The 17,524-nt window shown below is 31.0% G+C and overlaps 1 protein-coding gene across 1 annotated transcript; it reads right to left on the reverse strand.

The window, feature by feature from the left end:
- Positions 1-291: 291 nt before the first annotated feature.
- LOC130896537 (uncharacterized) lies at positions 292-16,921 on the reverse strand. Its single transcript, XM_057804720.1, is given in 22 exon segments — positions 292-506; positions 1,171-1,306; positions 3,993-4,122; positions 4,235-4,407; positions 5,059-5,200; positions 5,540-5,739; positions 5,880-6,065; positions 6,296-6,449; positions 6,626-6,757; positions 7,149-7,203; positions 7,205-7,296; positions 9,189-9,363; positions 9,419-9,554; positions 10,650-10,779; positions 10,829-11,001; positions 12,024-12,165; positions 12,428-12,627; positions 13,753-13,938; positions 14,367-14,520; positions 14,600-14,731; positions 14,820-14,969; positions 16,812-16,921. Coding segments are annotated over 22 exon segments (3,207 nt in total). The 5' UTR covers positions 16,854-16,921; the 3' UTR covers positions 292-319.
- Positions 16,922-17,524: the final 603 nt, after the last annotated feature.

Below are 17,524 nucleotides of genomic sequence, written 5' to 3' on the forward strand. Positions count from 1 at the left end.
TAAGAATAAAATGAAAAATAACGATTCGATGATTTGGAGTTTTTTAAGAGCTATGTTATAGTAGTAATAGTAAATATTTGTCGTGCATTTGTAATAGTGCTAGAATCGGAAATCACATTAACCACTACTAGCTGATTTCAGGTCTTGAAAAGATATTTAGGGATACAAATATTAATTAAATAAGGAAGTCAATTCTGACAATCTATCTATTTCTAAAATAGGCTTCATGAAAATACACTTTTCTGTCAAAAAAATGTTTTAGGTATACGGGGGAACAAATAAATACAAACATGAATGACATATTTCATTTATTCAGCATTTAAAAAGATATAAATGGCTTCGGAACATATTCCTCGAAAATATCTACCCATGGTCGGTATGAAAAGTTTCGTGGATTTTGACCTAAGCTCAAATTATCGTCGATGTTCAAATAGGTGAGATGGTCGCTTGTGGCGATTGGCCACGTGATATTATCGAATAACTCTTCTTTTTCAGGTGTGGGATTCCTACAAATATCACAATTTTTTGCACATTAGTTTGTTTCGTGATTCATGGAAAAAAATATCAAATTCTCCATCATTTTCTCCAATAAATCTGTACTTTTATGACCTTTCTAGATAAATCTAATAATTTATTGGAGTGTAGACATTCTTTTTACGAACTAGTTCGCGAAATGGGTAGGCCGTAGGCCGGCCCTGTCTAGCTACAATGTAATTTTAAAATTTGTTGAAGTGCATATGGTGAGATTCGTTTGATGTTTGAGTGAAAACAATTTTTTATAGCAAGCGGTTTAATTACATTGTTTATTTCAAAAATTTCCGGGAATGTCTATATATTTATTTGACTTGTTTCTTTTTGTACTAAATCAGATAATTCTTTTGGGGTAGGTATATAAGTACATAATGTATCGCTGTTAGTCAGTTTATAATGAATAGTTATAGTGAACAGAGCGAACTAGCAAAGTGCCCAAATAATTTAAATCTATTATTTAAGTTAGTTAAGGGATAGTGATATGTGAATTATTATAAGTTAGTGTAGTGTATAGTGATTAACTAAATCAAAAACATAAAAATCAGTGACTGTTAATTAACCCCACGAATAGTACTAATAAATTATAAAAACATTACAATATCATGAATTACGGTTAATGTTATTTGTGAATATACTCACAGAAATTTTACGAAGTTAGCTACTAATTTCACGTATCTTTTTAATGTTTTGACATCTGATTTTGAAAATTGATCATAGCTATCATAATAGGGCCAAAAATACCACTGATCTTCAGCATGTATTACTCTGCCAATACCTACAAGATATCAACTAGTGAACAAATGTGTCAAGCGTCGAACTAAAAATGAAATTTTGTTGAATTTATAGTGAATTATACACTAATATCAGAAACATTGTATGTATAACACTAACAAGTATATTGGAACATTGTATATATGAAGAGAGGTATATGAAATAAGGTTGAAGTCACCTTAGAGGACTCTCAATAGGACTTAAGTAATGGAAGAAGTCCAATTACTTACATATTTACATATTTGTAATGTTAAAAAAGTGATAAAGTTCTGAAGATAATGGCAATGATGAAAGAAATATACAGAAATTATAGAAATTTGATACGAGCAAACGAAGAAGAATTGATGGAATTTACCACTAAGATAGGTGTTACACAACTTTTCTAAAAAGTATCAGACGAAATAAGAGAGAGCAAGGGGTCGGATGAAAAAATTGAATATAAGTAAAATTATTCAGTACTATCAGCTAAATAATAATTTGGAAATATTAAATACTGATATGATAATAATACTGAAATTAAAATGGAACTAAATATAACAAAAGAAGAGTATGATAACAGTAACTGAAGATACACTACACTATAATCAATTATAATATAAATATTTAGGCGTGACAATATAAAGTTAAGGCAGTCGAAAGAAGAAAATAAGGTAGAATAAGAAATGAAATATATAGAGAAAAACTTGAGTTGAGACCAGCTAGATTCAAATGGTTTGGACGCCATATGGTAACAAAATAGCAAGAAAACTCTCAAATACAAAATAGTTGGTAGAAATTTTACGGGAAAGCCAAGGAAAATTCGTTGGGAAACGTAAAAGTAGTAACGGAGACAGAGGAGATGAAATGGGAAGGAATATAAGATAAAATAGAAAATGAGGAGACGTGAAGAAGAACGTTAAAACCCCCAATCAAACAGTCAAAGACATCATAGAAATCGACTTGGGATTCAAAGATAAAAAAGCTCACTAATGCAAAATAGAGAGAGAAGATAAATTCAGACAATTTATTCATACTTGGGAAGAATAAAGAAATTTTATTCTATTTTCAATACAAATTCTATTACAAATATGATGTAGGTGACAGATTTCATATTTTAAGTCAATTACAGTTGACCATTTCTTTAGAAATTTCTCATATGTTTTTCCCATCACATAAAATATCAACAAAATATTCTCCGATATTTACAAACAATCTTGAAATTTTTTTGGACTACTGATAAGAAGAATCGAACGTCCTTCTCTGCTATTCATTTTTTTCTTATCAATTGAAAATTCAACCAAGAGCACTTGTGTAGATTACCAATCGAAGTTTGATATATCGATAATTACATTTTTACGTTAATTCTCCAAACAGCGATCAGTTAAGATTAGCAATGAATATTTTAGTGAAATATCCAAAATAAAATATGAAATGAGTTTCGCTCAATTTTTTCGATTCCCAGTAATATAAAAATGTAAATTATCAAAATAAAATATTTCACGCAAACAAAAAACGTTTTACAGAATTGTTCAAACTCCTTTTTTGTCATTCTTGATTAAGGTGCGACAGTTTGCATAACCACAGTGACAGAATCCACTGAAAACTACGGAAAGAGATGGAGTGACGAAGGAGACGATTTGGACTCACCTATAAAAGCGGAATAGATTGGCTGATAATGGGTATTTTTATCTTTACACTACCACCATATCGACACTCACAAAAAGATTGTCTTAGGCGCTTCTCGATAACCAAGACAAATAACTTGGATAAAACGCGTGATTGTGAGTGTTGGTTCAGGGATTTTAAAAACAGTGTGTAAGTTTGAAAATCACCAACGGTTTTATCAAATCCAACATAGTTTATAAAATAAACGATGTTTTCAGTGTTTACCAAGATAGCTAGAAATAAAAGCTTCTTATACCCAACAAAATTTTTCTAAACTTGAAATAGTCAAAACGCTACACCTTATGCCAAAACCTCACGTCCAGTCTGATTTTTGAATAAAGTTGAAGGGATTCTATGATTTACTCAAAAATAGAGTGATAGATGAAGTATCTTTTATACGAGGAAACACTTTAGTTCTAAAGAATTGGAGTGTCGACTCATCTCAGTTAAGTTGAGCGTCTCCTATCCTAATGAAACAGCATTATGAACTATTGAATACATAGAATATTTTTGAAAGGTTAATATTCCAATATCAGAGATTGGAACAATCCTTTTCCCATTACTTTTAGCACACGAATAAATTTGAAATAATTCATTCATAAAATACTGCGCTCAATTTCTAACTAATTTTGTGAATATTGGCAATTCTACAGCCCGTGTATTTTAGTTTTATGGCATCCAGAAAGTACTGATAATCTCTTATATCGATAAATAACAGAGAAAACACAAATAGAAAATCATAAAAAATTGCTTTCTCCTTATCAGTACCAAAATAGTTTAAAAATATTGGTTCCTATCCGAAAATAGGATACCCTCAGAACCCTTTCACAGACCCATTCAAGGTAAATGGCCCCTTTCCAGATTTTATCTAAAAGTTTCAACTAATCTCAGACCGAGACTGGGCATGAAAATCCAATTTTTTTAAGATATCAATCTGTAAGTTTCGAAATATCCACTGCCTAAAAGAACATTGTAGAACGTTAATTTCTTCTAAATTTTAAGAAAACTAGAAATAATTATAAGTTAATCAGTGTAATTGAACTTACCGGGTATGGAAACATTGTTTTGTCCTAATTCACCATGATAAGAGAATTCGTAAAAGTATAAATCAACGTGTTGTGAGAGTAACTCGGCAAATTTCAAGATTGGTCTAATGAACCTGTTGTCACTATAATACTAAGAAATAAATTATCATTCGAGATCTGTAAAACTATCACTGGTATAAACAAAGATAACAACAATATCCTGTGAAATGTCAGAAGAAATTTCTATTGGAAGTAATGTTTACCTGTACGGCTTTTCCGACGTTATCACCAAATGGCTGATCTCCCATATATATACTTCTTATTTTCTTACCTACTTCTAATTTCACATCGTCATCAGTAATATACATATCGTCATCAACTAATAAACGCGGATTTTCATCGTATTTTTCAACCTGTTTCCTCCAAGAATCCATATCTATCGAAAAATAGAATAATTAGATACTAATTCTCATTAATTTAGTTTTGTAAACAGACTTCGAAGATCGAAGTAATATACATATTGGAAAGAATTCATTTCTCGAACACATACAAAATCCATCGAATTATTCGTTATGACTCAGATAAGACATTTTTTATGACTTTTTCGCAAGGTCTACTACCAGAAGGAGAAACTGCTTCATTATTAATTATGCATGAACTAAAGTAACAAGATCAGACTCGGCGATAGCTGTTGATTGACGAAAAGTTGATCATGTTCAGATCACATATATAACGGTTATAAATTGACTCTATAGCGTAAATTGAGACCACGAAGACTATGACCATTTAACGTGGAGCTGTGAAAATCGCTCAACTCATTTTATGCTACAGAAATATGTCATATTGACAAGAATATGCCTACATAACAATTCACAAGTTAAAGTTTTGAGAGAACCTGTAGGATGAATTCAACCAAGTCGTGTTCTAGAAATCTAACCATATGTACATTTGATAATTATTATTGCATGATGCAGAATATGGAGAGAATAAAGTATTTTGTTCAGTATTTATGGATAATTCGATATTTGCTGGTGTTTATTCTACTACTGCTTCAACGTTGCGACCGTTGGTATTTCCCTAGATTCACCTTTTGCCATTCCTAAGCCTTCTTCTGAGTTGAAACCCATTAAAACTGGAACTTTTGTGAATGAACCATTCTGGACCGAAGTGTACATAACATCGGAAATGAAAGCTCCTTCATGAGGTACTTCTACGACCGGTGAAAATACCTGAAACAGAATTAGAATAAATAACTCAAATTTGATATTGTAAAATAACATAGCTCATTTCAATTGCTATTATAAATATCATCAATCATTTTTGAACTTTTAAGTCCATATAGGAAACCTTTTATTCTTTATATTTCATTGATATAGAATTAACTAGCGAATATGGAGTAAATTTCATTATTTTTGAAGAAGATTAACGAGCAGAAGAAGGGTCTCGAGTAGTTATTTTGGAATTATTCATATATTTCTTGAAAAGAACTCAAATTTTGCAGTAATTATAGTTCATAACATATTCCCAATTTTCTTTGAATATACTCACAAAATATATATTTAACATACTTTATACGTATCATTGGTTTTTACTATCGAAAATGCATCAACTTTCAATAAGAAGTCTGATAAATCTTGTGTTGATCTGGTTCTCTCGAAACTAGGATCAATTTCAGCAGCTATACCATAAGCTGTTTCCACAGCGTTTCTTTGTTGTGCCCAATCGCACAAAACGGATCCGCTCATTCCTACTGCGGCCCTAAAAAGTCCTGAAATTCCCAGTAGCATTCAGCATTTTTGTTCTGTATAAATTGGAATGTATTCAGATCATTTCAAATTTTGAATTCATAGATCCTATGCTATAAATTAGCCTTCATGAATGTATCCATATTTTCATTTGATTACTCACCTGCAGATCCTGGACTGAGAAGTTGATAGGTAACTGACGCTGATCCAGCACTCTGACCCAAGATGGTTACCTGATGTGGATCTCCACCGAAGAATTCAATATTTTGATTCACCCATTTCAAAGCTAATTGTTGGTCTTTCAACCCCATATTTCCAGGTATTACTGTATCGCCAGTAGATAAAAATCCTAAAATTAAAGGTGAAATATTATTCAATGAACAAGTATTTCAAATTTCAAAGATAATAATTAGAAATAGATTTCTAATTCGCATTTCTAGATTGATTTTTTTCATCTGAGTTGATATAAAATGCGATAAATTCACCCAAATCTACTCGCACTTATCTCTCTTATCATGCCCTAATGGTTGAACGAAAACGACTACTCAACCATCTATTATGAAATGATGTCACACTCACCAAAAGGTCCAACACGGTAATTGAATGAAACAAGAATCAAATCATGACTTATGAGAAAAGCAGCTACTTTGCCACCATAAGAAGCATGGCCGTGAATAAATGTTCCTCCATAAATAGAAACCACAACTGGTAATTTCCTTGAATCCGAAGGTTTCTGCTCAAACAAAAAATCATAGTTGGAATGGAATATACCACTAAATATGTCGCTGAAACATTTGCTAGAATAAAATTATTATTGTCTCCATTTTAGAAAGTTTAGTGGAATAGAGAACTCAAACAATTTTATTCACAGATTGTGCTCAATATCAACAAAAGAATCCATTCACTTACTAATGGCGTGTAGACACTCAAATAAAGACAATCTTCTGTTTGATAGTTATCTTCCATGTCCACTTGATAGCAAGACACGGAATTATTGTTAGCTTCTAAAATACCATCCCAATTTGCAGGTGGTTGTGGTGGCTAAACAGAATATAGTTATTGATTCAACTATCTAATTTAGATTTATCATAGATTAAATATATTGAAACTTTTAATCAGGTTTTGCGTAAATTTACTAAAATCTCAATATAATTTGTTATTAAATATTCTGATGAGTTTGCTGCTCCTGAACAGGATTTTCCAGCCTGTTCGAATGCGCAACCACTCTAATTATGATAAACAAGAAATATGAATAACTACTAACTGAAATTGTGATATTTTTCAATGTATTTTGCATTTTCGATGCATCTTTTTATACCCGCGACCTCTCAAGCAAGTCTAAATAACTCAGATTGGAAAACACTGCTCCAACAACTATTGAAAATGGAATTCAATAATACAATAATACAATATTTTTGGAAATAAAACTTACCTGAAATCTCAGATTACCTACTGGTGGTGCTGCAAAAGGAATTCCCAAATAGGCAATATGTAAGGTTGCCAGTAACCGGGGGAGTAACTGAAATTCCTCGAATTTTTCCGTTCGGTAGGGTTAATATAAGATCATCGTCGCAGAATATCTGGAAAAATCAAAATAAAATCTACTTGTGGATATAATACTAGATTATTCAATTGTACATACATATACATATACAAATATACTACCAGTAACTGCTACTATAACAACAGACTGTCATTTGATGTATCTTATTTTGGATGGAAATTAAATACTAGATACAACTCAATAATTTTTTACAGGTAACAATTTCAAAAGAAACATTTTCTTGTACGAATCGGTTTTGATAGTTTTGGGCTTTGCCAGGAAATAATATGCAAAAAATGCTTTGATTCACGTATTTTCCTCAAGTGGTAATAGCACTTTAGCAAAATTTCCAAATAATACCTTTATAATGATGAAAAGATATAGTTCCGTGGAACGTATTTATTATCTCATGAATTTGGAATTTGAATGAGAAAATCTATATAAAAAGTGCGTAGTTTTTCTCAATGAGGTTGAATAATAAGTAATAAAACAAATATGTATTAAAATATATTTCTATGAATACTCACCTGCACAATAGTAATCAATAATAAAGTTACAATGCTCAACATATTTGTTAATATGGTTGATGTGTTCGATAAAAAAGATTCTTTATTGTCGTATATATAATTATCAGAAAAAAATTATTAATTTCGTACTCGACTGATAAGATAATTTTGTCATAAAAAATACTCCAGAATATGTACTAAAATATTCTTGAAAATAATGGATTTGCTCAGAAAACTAGATAAATCATCATACAGCACGTTAATTGGATATTGGGCTACAATTAAGGCAAAACAAAAACTAAAAAAAGTCGAAATTGATAATATAGAAACTAACAAGAAGAGGTTGTACAAATTAATGCTGTGATGACGAAGAATATGAAATGTATAAGAAAAAACAGAAAAAAGTGAAAATTTCCATATGTCAGTTTGAAGTAATCAACAAATTCAAGTACTAAGTACCAAGAGTAACATTAATGAGAACAGAAGAATTATGAGACAACATACAAAATACAATTGGTGCAAATAGGAAAATTATAAGGGCGATGAAATAAAAACAAAACTTAAATTATGTAAAACATCAGTTCTGGAGAAACAGGATGTGGTAAAGATAGACTAATAAGAGTATTTGATGTATTTCTATGTCATTGATGTCTATCAAGCTGAAGCTATAAGAAGACCAGGGCTGAGATTCTCTTATAACGGACTCCGCAAAGTTCTAGGTTCTACATAAGATCAGCATGGATTTTTTCTCAAAAACAATAGAAAATACGATTTGTCAAAGAATGAATAATACTTTCATTGTTGTTCAAATGTGGCCTCAAAAATTTCTAACAAAATTTCTAGGAAAATATTAGTATCCACGCAAAGTCGCACTGGAGAAAATATACTGGTTACGTGATTAGTATTCGAAGCAGTTACTCTAAAAATATTTATATGAAGATTAATCACAATCATTATATAGGCACTAACTATCACATTGGAGCGGAGAGTGCGAAAAGATTCAATTTATAATTTTACATTACTACAATACGCTTAAATATTTCTCTTGTCAATATAAAGCTCTGTAGAAATAATTTATGCTAATAATCATGGCCTAAGAAGTCAAACAAACTACAAGAATTTACTGTTAATAATTCCTCTTCTTGATGCCATATTGCTTTTACATATTTCAAGCTGAGATTGGACAATTCTGATATAGTACTTTTAAATACCTTCTCAAAAATTTTTATACCTAATCAGAGAGAAATTTGAGAATAGCATTGAAATTTTCCTGTTTTCACAAGAGATATATATTTCAATCATCAACATACGTCTAGTAACGATTTAAAAATAGAATGTAATCAATTTCCAACTATTGAAGGTTTATAAATAAACTAGCATCACCAAGTTACATATTTTATTGTTTCAATTTTCAATATGATATAAACGGTTTTTTAGCATATTGCTCGTATAATTCTACCCAGGGAACGTAAGAAAAGTTTCTAGGATTTTGCCTCAAAACCAAATTTTCGCCAATATCCATGTAACTAAAGTATGGGCTCTGTGCATTGGACCATATAACATTTCCGAAAAGTTCATCATTTGCAGGAGTGGGATTCCTAAACAAATTTAGAATTATACCAAAATTACAGAATCATTTTGCGATATACTCACAAATAGGTGATAAAATTAACCAATAATCTGATATATCTCTGTTGAACTAATCTATCAGACTCAGGATATTGGTCATAGCTATCGAAATTAGCCCAAAAGTATTTCTGTTCTTCTCCATGTCCTACTCTTCCAATACCTATAAATATTTTAGAGCACTAGCTATCATAAAAGTTTTACCAGGTGGATTTTGAAAAATCAAAGGACAACAGAAAAAATGCAAAAAATAAAATATCATATTCGAAAGTATCTAATCAAGTGAATAGAACAGAAAAGAGTCTATGAAATGTTAAAATATTATTGGGCAGTTTATTTCATACCAACGAAAATAATAGATAATTAGATAGATAAGTTGGGGGTTACATTGCACCTTAAGGTCTATTTTGTTTTTCTATCAGTGTCATTTTCATCATCTACAACTCGCCTTCCTGTTCCAGAATTCTAAGAAACTTCAGTATTTGTGCTGACTTTGAAGAAGTTGCAACCTTTTTTTACAAAGTACACGAAAACATCCATTTCTTTATGGCTACTAGATATATTTAGTATCAGTGTTGGCTTCACGGAAGTCACGAATTTCTTGTATTTCCATACCGGCTCTCTATGCCTTCTACGCTATAAATGACTTGTTATACTTATTATTTGATTTTTATTACATCGTTGAAATTGCCGCATATTCAATTGTAATATATGTAATGTTCATTGTATATAAAACTTTTCATAATCTACATGTTCCAAGATAATATCGTTATTCATAGTATTTTATATTCAGATTTTATTTCATTTGTATATTTATTTAGTTATTTGTGTGATTGTTTTTTAGGATTTCACAAGATCTCTTCTACAAACTGTAAACAATTTCCTTACAATAAAGCATTTTTCTTTTTCTTCTTATTTAAGCTAACATCAAAATAATTGTCAAGCTTAGAGGCATCAAAGCTCCCGAGCTTTGTTGCAGTACCGTTGCCCTAATTTGCTTTCGATTCAGTCAAATAAAAGGAGTGAGTGCTCTATTTCTGGCGTTTTATTTCTATTTAAGGAAAAGTACAGACTATTTTTATTTAATGGAGAACTCGGAAGCTGATTATTTTAATAGCAACTTGTTCATTATTGTTTATTTTTTGTTATAATAATATCTGATATTAAATAAACTCATTCAGCACTTTTCAATATCGATTTATACACATATTATACCAGATGAAAAAACTGAAATATATTGCTTCATCATTGCACTTACCAGGTACATAAATGCTCTGTCCCCCTATTTCTCCGTGATATGTAAATTCATAGAGGTATACGTTAACGTGATGGGAAACTAGGTCCGCAAATTTGATTATTGCTCTAATGAATGTATTGTCACTGTAATACTATTATCGAAATCATTAAAAAACTTATTACTTTCAATATTATATTAACCTGTATTAGTTTTCCAAGGTTATCTACCAGTAGCCCATCACCTGCATAAATTTGTCTTATTTTTTGTCCCACTTCCAATTTAACGGCATCGTCAGTTATAGACATATCTCCATCTACTAATAAGCGAGGATTATTATCAAATTGCTGAGCATATTTGGCCAGCAGATTCATATCTACAATAAAAGATTACGGCTTCAGATTATAATAACACAAATAAAAAAAATAGTAAGAAAATCAAGAGAAACGCACTTTTGTTTTATAGACCTTGAGAAAACTTTCGATATAATAGATAGGATATCAAAAAACAGAGAAGTTGACAAAACAAAAATAAACGGAACTAAAGAAAGTAAAGAACAAAACACGGAATGTCAAAAACATTCATAACAACGCGAGGAGTATGACAAGGATGTAAACAGAGCCTAATACTCTTCTAGGTTGCTTTCAATTGAAAGATAAAAGAAACAAAAAATCCAGCAAAACACTACAAGGTGGAACATTGGAACATGGAGGGAGTCAAAGTTTTGGATATGGCTAATGCGGTACTTATCTCTACCCACGAAAGGATTATTAACAAAAACTTATGAATATTCAAAATAAAATTCGGTAATATCAACATAAATAGAAATGAAAATGAAAAGAAAAACAATGATTAGAAGTAACGGCTAGAAAATACATGATGTCAAAGTTAATGGAAATTAAGAGAGTCGATGATGAAATAAAGGAAAGAATAGGGATAGCCGCTGATATTGAAAATACTTTTCTGATAAAGAAGATGATAATGAGAACGCAAACTTCTATAAAAGTAGTTATTCTTCTTTCCACTTTCAGGATCCAAACATATCCAATAACACAAAGCCAATCAAATGAGATACAGAGCATTGAGTGAGATATTTAAAAAAGAACGTGAAACGTGATTGGACAGAATTGAAAATAATGCATACAGGAACATCTAGGAATCAAACCTAAATGTACATAAACAGAATATAAGAATAGCAAAATATAAACAAAAAGAGAGACCAAGAAAAACTTGGATGTATGAAGAAGTTAAGATAGCGACAAAAAAAAGTTTAATGGATGGATAGGATGGATATTGATAGATACTATTTTGTAACCCAACATCACTGGTGCCTCACACCCGCAAGTATAGAGGGCTTAGGATCAAGAAAAGTAATTAAATATTAGTATTTTTTCTCACCTTTACCCTTTGATATATATTCTTCTGAATTGAAGCCCATCAAAACTGGAACTTTGTTGAATGCTCCGGTTTCTACTAAAGTGTACATTGATTCGGTAATAAAAGCACCATCATGAGGTACTTCCAACACAGGAGGAAAGACCTGTAAATAACAAACGTTGAGAATTATTTTTTCACTTAACGTTTCAAATTATTTCCTATCCTGAACATTAATATCTACTCTTTACTGGCAGTTGATAATTAGAATATTAAGTCATAAAATAATTGCGATAAAGAAAGCAATTTCTGTAATCTCGAAATAGACTTCGATGGGAGAGATTCACCCAATCGAAATATTTATTTAAAACTAACTTTTCTATTTCTATTGAGGACGTTAACTGGAAAGTAACCAATGATATACTAACATAAAAATGATACTGTGTGCTGACTATTGCAGATGCATCAACTGATAATAGAAAATCTGCTAATTCTTGAGTCGATCTTGATCTATCAAAGCTTGGATCGATTTCAGCAGCTATTCCATAAGCTGTATCCACAGCATTCATTTTGTTTGCCCAATTGCATAAAGCTGAACCACTGTTACCAATCGCAGCTCTGAAAAGTCCTGAAATAATAAGAAACTCAAAGTTAGAATAATTTGAACGTTCGCTTTGACCAAGATCTATACGCTGATATAAGTTTCTGATATCTATTATGAAAAGAATAGAAAAAATACTGATGGATTGAAGAGATTAGAAAATACTTTTAAGAGCAATATGAATTAGATTTATACTAAAACACTCCGAGGCAAATTGTTTAACCGATGCTAGTTAACTCGAATCATATAAGTTATTAATCTCCAATAGTTTAATGTTTAGAGACGCTTTTTGTAGGAAATTATACGATCTTTGATTATATGTATATGGAGTTCAAATAATAGCCAAAATTACCTCCATTGATCACCATTGGATATTATGTGATGCTCAATATGAAGATGAATAAAAAAGTTTTTTTTAATGAATGTCGTATTTTTTTACAATAAAAAAACCAACAAAAACTTCTTATTTTGGACAGTTGTTTACAACGAATAGAAAGTTTGTGATCTTGGATGAAACCAGCACAACTAAGTAAAAACCGTAGTCATGTGAGTGGGCTTAAATCAATGGAAATAATCTAGATCGATCAAAAAATAAAACAGTCCACTGGCAGTTTATGGTTTGGATCGATACGCTCTATCATTCATAGACATTCTAGAAAAAATTAAAGCGATATTTGTTACTGTCTATTATTGAACCTATTGTCAGAGGAAATCACAAACAAATGGACTCAAGGGCAGAATAATTAACTTCCACTTAGACAATACACAAACAATAAAAAAAATTGAATGATGTGAACATCAATTCACTTCCTCTTCCATCATTTACCCCAGATAAAGCACCAACGGATACATTATGTTTCAGGTTGGAAAAATTGCTTCAAGGAAAGACACATCCATCAAACAAGGAAGTTATCGCTAATATAGAAGCCTATTTCATAGGCAAAGAAGAATAGTTTTCTAAAAATCACACAGAAAGGTTGGAAAAATAATAACTTCTTATTCTTGTCATATTTTTCCTGATTTTGATCGTAGTGTCGTGAACTTTTCTCAATAGATCGAAAAAAATTGTTAATAGGCTTTACACACACACACTGATGGTTAACAAATAATTTGTTAAAATAATTTAACTGCTTATACAGTTCTCTTACTCACCTGCAGAGCCGGGACTGAGTAGTTGATAAGTAACAGAAGCTGATCCAGCACTTTGACCCATAATCGTTACCTTTTGTGGATCTCCACCAAAGTATTCAATATTCTGTTGGATCCATCTAAGAGCTGCCTGTTGATCTTTCAAACCCATGTTTCCAGGAATAACCGTATCTCCAGTAGACAAAAATCCTTCAAATTTAAAAATTATCAAACTTATAACTGAGAATTATTTTTTCAATTTTTAGGAAAATAGGCGAAAGTATTGATTCAAATTCAATTTGCAGTCAAAATAATTATCTTTATCATATTATTGAACTGAAACCGACGGGAAAGAGCAGAAAATTCATTATGTTATTCATTCCAGTACTAAATGGTTTAGTAAAAAAATACAAATAATTGTTTTCATTTATTTCAGCTGTATAAAGTAGCGCAAAACAAAAAACATTCTTAGATAAAACTGCTGTTTTTTGAATCAGTTGTTCTATTAACTAACTTTACTTTGAACCTCAAGAGCAAGATCGTTCTACAATTACCAATTCTTTCACCTTGTTAACTATAAAATATCAGTTATAATTTTATCGATAGATAGAAATAAAGGATTGTTATGTATATCTTACCAAATGGTCCAACTCGGTAATTGAAAGTTACAAGTACCACGCCATAACTCATGAGGAAAGCACCTGCTTTATTACTGTAGGAAGCATGACCTTTTAGAAACGTTCCTCCATAAATTTCAACAACAACTGGCAATTTTCTTGTATCTGTAGGTTTCTAACAAAGAAGATCAGAATGCTCAGTATTATAATCAAGTCCATTCTATGTATTAAAATCATAAGCAAATCTTACTTACAACAGGCGAATAAACATGTAAATAGAGACAATCTTCTGATTCGTATTTGTCTGTTGCTTGTACTTGGTAACAGGATACGGAAACATTGTTAGCTTCTAAAATCCCTTCCCAGTTTGCAGGTGGTTGCGGTGGCTAAACAAAAATAAAAGAGCAATAGAAAACAATAATTTTCATGAAATACATGTTAAAGTATTCTGAATTGAATACAACAAATCCTTACCTGAAATCGTAAATTACCTACTGGTGGTGCTGCAAACGGAATGCGTAAATATGCGTAATATGTAAGATTACCGGTAATTGGAGCAGTCAGGGAAATTCCCCGAAGTTTTCCGTTTGGTATGGTAACCAGGAGATCATCATCGCAAAATACCTAAAAATTCGACAAGTTGAAATAGAATTTCCATAAATTTAAATTAATCATTAGTTTGGAAAATACGACTATTCTCACATGGGAAAAAAATTAGAATCCAAAGAAGATTGTATATGATTATTCAATATATAAAGTGAAATTGGAAATCGGTATTATTCATGGAACATCCTTTATATGTATAGTACAAATTTGTAAAATTTCTAACCCGTCATCAAAGGCATACCAGTAAATAAATTGACATTGAGTAGTCCTTCATGTTGATATTTATTGAACGTTGTACGTTATAGTTTGGCACACAGATTGATAAAAGCAACCTGAATGTATATATACTGAAAAAATATTTTTTCAATCGTTATTGTCCTAGAAATATCTACAAAAATATTTTTTGATCAGAGTCACCTCGGCTTACTTTTCATCCAACAGAATTTTTACAAGCTTTAGAAGTAATTATCTTCCATATAGCTGCTTCATATCATTTTCGACAAGAACTGAATCTTTCTATGTAGTCATATTTTTTTCGTAGATCGTAGATCATGTGTGTCAGGGAGTTATAAAAATTTGTTTACGAAAAACGTGAAAATGTCTAAAGGCAAAACAAAACACTGGAATAGAAATGGAAAAGAATTTATTGAAATGCCTCTGATGAAGTCGTATATTTTTAGACAGCTTAACAAGTAAAGTAAGCGTTGAATGAGAAAGTTCTTGTTTCTCGTAATTTGGCAGTTGTCAAATGTCCCAAGTATAAACATTACGCCTCTGTTTAGTTTTAAGTATGGAAAATCTAAAAGAAAACATACAACTTATATGAACAAAATCAAGATCTGAAGAAATATTTTACGAATAATCACTTGTAAGAATGGAAATAACCAGACAAACAATTCATGATATCTGTCGGCGTATTGAGTTAAGTACTTCGATTGAAAGAAAGTCAGGATCAGGCAGAAAACTAAAAAAACGCCAAAAAAAGAGAGAAAATCAAAGAGGCTCACAAGAAAATGGGAGTTAGTTTGCGAAAATTGAGCAGAAAATTCAAAATCGATAAGAAATATGTAAGCGACATTCTAAAGAAACAATATACCAAAATAGTCTGAGAAGCAGGAAATGGAACAAAAATCAAAGTCTCATTGACAACGAGTTGTCACCCGCTAAAGTTTGGAAATCATTATCGACGACAAGCCATATTTTACTTTTGACGAGAATGAAACAGCAAGTAATAAGACTCATTATTCAAAAGTGTAGTTCCAAAGACACAAAAAGTTCAACTCGAAAGGGTTGTACGGTTGGCGATATCTTCTCGTGATCGTTCTACGGCATATATTTGACCTGTGTGTTAGATATATATTAATGCGGTTCATGAAAATAAAGCATTCTGAAAAAAATTTTGAGCTTTGACCAGATACGGCAACTGCTCATTATGCAAAGGACGTTGTGGGAGCTTCTGCAGAGTTGAACTATACCGTTTATTGAGAAGCCTAGGAATGTTCCCAATAAGTCTTTTTGTCGAAATTGGGAACGAAACATTTATTCTGGTGGGGAAAGCAACTACATATGAAAAATTGAAAAACATAATTTCAAGCGAACTCCGCCCTAATTCAGTATTTCAAGATTAAATGCAAAACACAAAAATTAGTAAACAGGCTGGGTGCTGATTGGGTTATTTAAAATGTGTGTAATTATAGTGTAGTAACCATTGTTTCATAGAGCAAAGTGCAAATAATTGAATCAAAATAGTATGCACGGATTTTTGTCCATACACACTTATATCAGAGAAATATGAAAATAACTACATATGAAATGTAAAAAAATATATATATATATATATATGTATAAAATCTTTAATACCTGCGATGTGGTGAATAACAGCAAAACAATTTTGATAAACATATTGTATTTTACTACAATATGTTAAAAAAATTTATATTTCAACTATTTGTAAGGAGAAATGAAGTGTTTTTCAGCAATGATAAGATTATTTGTGATAAAAATTTTAGGATATTGATCCTCTCTAATACAATAATACAATCCTCTTAAATACGGTTATCTAAATCCGATTTATATCTAACACATACCAACATTAATTCCTCATTTTATCAATCTAATGGAAAAATAATCCATAAGTGTTTCTAATATAATAGTATAGCTTTTTTAATAAAGCATCGCTAAGAGCTGTGACCTAATAGTTAGAGGCAATTTGTAGGCACTTGTCTGATTTATTTTTGGAAGAACTAAAAATAATGTCCTAGTTAAATTGATATTTTCTAGTAATTCAAGCAAAATGACCAGAAATTTGACCTATTAATTCACTTTTAATTCGTTCTGTTAGTCAGGTAGCAATCAAAGCACTCAGAACTTGACAGTACCAAAATAACAAGTTTATTTGAGTTGGATTTCTGCACATACATCAAACGGAAACAATGAAACGAAGATGCCAGGGGTTAGTTCTAGGGCTAGATGACTAAAAAAAGTTTTTTGTTTGGATTCAAAACCTATCAGGATTTTAGTTAAACCATTAAACCTCCCTAAAGGTATCACAAATGTGTATATCTATATTGGAA

Source organism: Diorhabda carinulata, chromosome 7, assembly GCF_026250575.1.
Source record: "Diorhabda carinulata isolate Delta chromosome 7, icDioCari1.1, whole genome shotgun sequence".
Lineage (NCBI taxonomy): Eukaryota > Metazoa > Arthropoda > Insecta > Coleoptera > Chrysomelidae > Diorhabda > Diorhabda carinulata.